At 38.7% G+C, this 2,883-nt stretch overlaps 1 protein-coding gene across 1 annotated transcript in view; it reads left to right on the plus strand.

Annotated features, from left to right (window-relative positions):
* The window catches only part of LOC101858743, an 11,774-nt gene that overhangs the window by 1,917 nt on the left and 6,974 nt on the right, over window positions 1-2,883 (plus strand). Inside the window, exons 2-4 of the mRNA XM_013088978.2 lie at window positions 252-430; window positions 1,360-1,425; window positions 2,561-2,766. Of these exons, the coding sequence (XP_012944432.2) occupies window positions 252-430; window positions 1,360-1,425; window positions 2,561-2,766 (451 nt within the window). The remainder of the gene's footprint in view (window positions 1-251; window positions 431-1,359; window positions 1,426-2,560; window positions 2,767-2,883) is intronic.

The following is a 2,883-nucleotide window of genomic DNA, read 5'->3' on the forward strand; positions in this document are numbered from 1 at the left end:
AAGAAGAAGAAGAAGAAGAAGAAGAAGAAGAAGAAGAAGAAGAAGAAGAAGAAGAAGAAGAAGAAGAAGAAGAAGAAGAAGAAGATCAACAACAACAACAACAACAACAACAATAACAATAGCTCGACAACGACGACAACAACAACAACAACAGCAAAGCCACCTCCACCACCACCACAACCGCCGACAACAACAACAGCAGCCCCGCTTCTAATACTTCTATCCCCCCATCACCCATGACCTTGCCCCAGACACGAGTCACGCCCCCCTGGTGGAGGAGTCTGACATTGCTTCCATCCCGGCCCTCAAGCTATCCCTTTCCCCGGAGGAGCTGAAGCGAGTGGTGGTCTCCCTTGAAGCCAAGGTCAAGTACAGAGTCCTCAAGTCGGACTGGAGGCAGAACTCCTTCAAGAGACTCGAGCACTTGCAGGTTACATAGAAATATAATGTCAAGTTTTTACTTTATAGTTTATACTAACACACAGTATAATCCGCTTATATTGATATACTTTGGGAAGTTGATTTGATGTCGATATACAAACATTTCGACTAGAGAAATGAAATGTAATTTTCATTTTAAGATACAGTATTTTTTCTACGCTCCCGTCAACATAATACACAATTTAATAATTTAGATCATTTAGGAGGCCTGTCAGGGCCGATCCAAGCTGAGAAGGATACAACATCGAAGCAAAAAGAACTAGATACTTGATAATAATTTTCTCCCCATATGAGGATCAAACTCAGGTTTTCTGTATGTGACAGTTAGGCGCTTAATCACTACAGCACAGACATCGGTGGGTATATAGATCTAGAGAATTAAATATGTCACGACGCAGTGGAATCAGACGCTTGTCAATTTTCAAGCATTTGTACTTATTTATATCACCTAAAAGCTTATTTATTTGCATTGATTTATATGAACTAATGCTCATCTACCGTGAATAGAGGTAAAAATATTTGCAAATGAAGTAGGTGGGGGTAGCCTGGTATCAGAGGTAAAATTTGTGAGAAAATGAACGCCAAAGTTTGATAACTTCCAATGCTTGAGAGTCCTTAAAAACTAGAAATTTACGTATTTCGTGTCACTAATCAGCGTTTTTAAAGTAAAACTCACTAGGAAATGTGTTCTTATGTTGACATTAAAAGGGTTGAGTCAAAACAAAAGGAATAAAAATACGATAAAAATTGCTAAAGTGTAGGAAAAATTACAGGTTTCTTCGATTTCATTACTTTGACCAACGCCTGATTTTACCACGATGCCTCACACTTTAACTGGGAAACAGCACTGTCCGATACAATCATAATGTTACATGATGTCCTCGCCAATAACACACCCAGATTTTCCTCTGTTCACAGAGTCGCACAGATGACTATCGTTCCCAACAGGCAGCACAATTCAACAATACAAGTTTTGAGGCTAAGGTGCGTCCTGCTTGATAGATGAAATAATATAGTATTCTAATAAAACGGTTTCTGACATTATCACCAAATGCTTATATTATTTATAATCTGCTTTACGTAAGGGTCAAGAAAGGGTCCTAAAAATATAAACATTTCGTAGTCACAAATAACACAAACAATGTCCAGGTCCAAAAGGCTCCTTCTCCTCCTCCTCCTCCTCCTCCTCATCATCATCATCATCATCATCATCATCATCATCATTGTAGACTACAAAAAGACCACACACACAAACAAAAAACCGTTATAATTTCAAGTTTGAGGTTTTACCGTTTTAGGGCATCGTCAGGAACATTAAAAAAAGAAGAGCTAAAGTACTTACACATACGTCACAGTCACAATTCTCAATGGTGAGAGCGAGAAACATAACATGTCGAAAAGCCAAAGAAAGGGGAAAGCTATGTTAAGGCGTGGTATGAATATACTATGTATATTATTATATGCGTCGTCATATCAAATAAATGCATTTTTTATTGTTATTGTAATCATCATCATCATGATCATCATCATGTTCCTGAGGAAGCCCACAAGGCGAAACGTTGAGCTATTAAACAAATTTAAAACATTTTATATTATGTTATTTTGTCTGAAATTCATACAAGATTCTCCCTCCAATTCTGCTTACCAAACAATGATCATCATCATCATGATCATCATCATCATGATCATTATCATCATGATCATCATGATCATCATCATCATCATCATGATCATCATCATCATCATCATCATCATCATCATCATCATCATCATCATCATCTGGACTCGCAATGGTGAGGTTTCGGGTTCGTGGATTCGAAGCGCAGCTCGGTCCGTTTTTATGTCTTTGAGAAAGGCACTTTACATGAATTTTCCTCACTTCACCCAGGTGTGAATGGATACATTATGGCCATAAACAGCGAAAGTTGTTAGTTTTTTGTGCCTGTAAAATGGAAGTGTGTACTACTTTATGCTTTCCAGGAAATTGATACTGTTTCAGAATGCTGTCAAGTCTACTAGCATTAGAATTGTAGATTATTATAGGCCTATATATTGTAGACTGTTTAGAGCTTGTGTTTGAGTTGTAATTTGCGAATACAAATGCTATTTATTAATAAAGGTCAAAGGTCTTGAGGAGGAAGTGAGTGCCAAGAACGACACGATCCGCACCATATCACTAGAGGTGAACCTCCTCAACAACGAGATCGCCAACTTCCTCAAACGTCACAAGCTGACGTCACGTGGTCACGTGAGCACGATCGTATCCCTTGGGGCCAGTGGGGCTGCCGATACCACCTCGTCTGCTTCACACTGGACAACCGGAAGGTTAGGATTATTATACATTACATTAAAGGTTTTCTTGGCTCGACTTGCAGGGGCAAGACAACACCCAACAAGACATGTTTGTTACTGCAAACAATCAATATAAAATATGTGATCTCC

The sequence above is a fragment of the Aplysia californica genome, unplaced genomic scaffold (genome assembly GCF_000002075.1).
Source record: "Aplysia californica isolate F4 #8 unplaced genomic scaffold, AplCal3.0 scaffold00847, whole genome shotgun sequence".
Classification (NCBI taxonomy): domain Eukaryota; kingdom Metazoa; phylum Mollusca; class Gastropoda; order Aplysiida; family Aplysiidae; genus Aplysia; species Aplysia californica.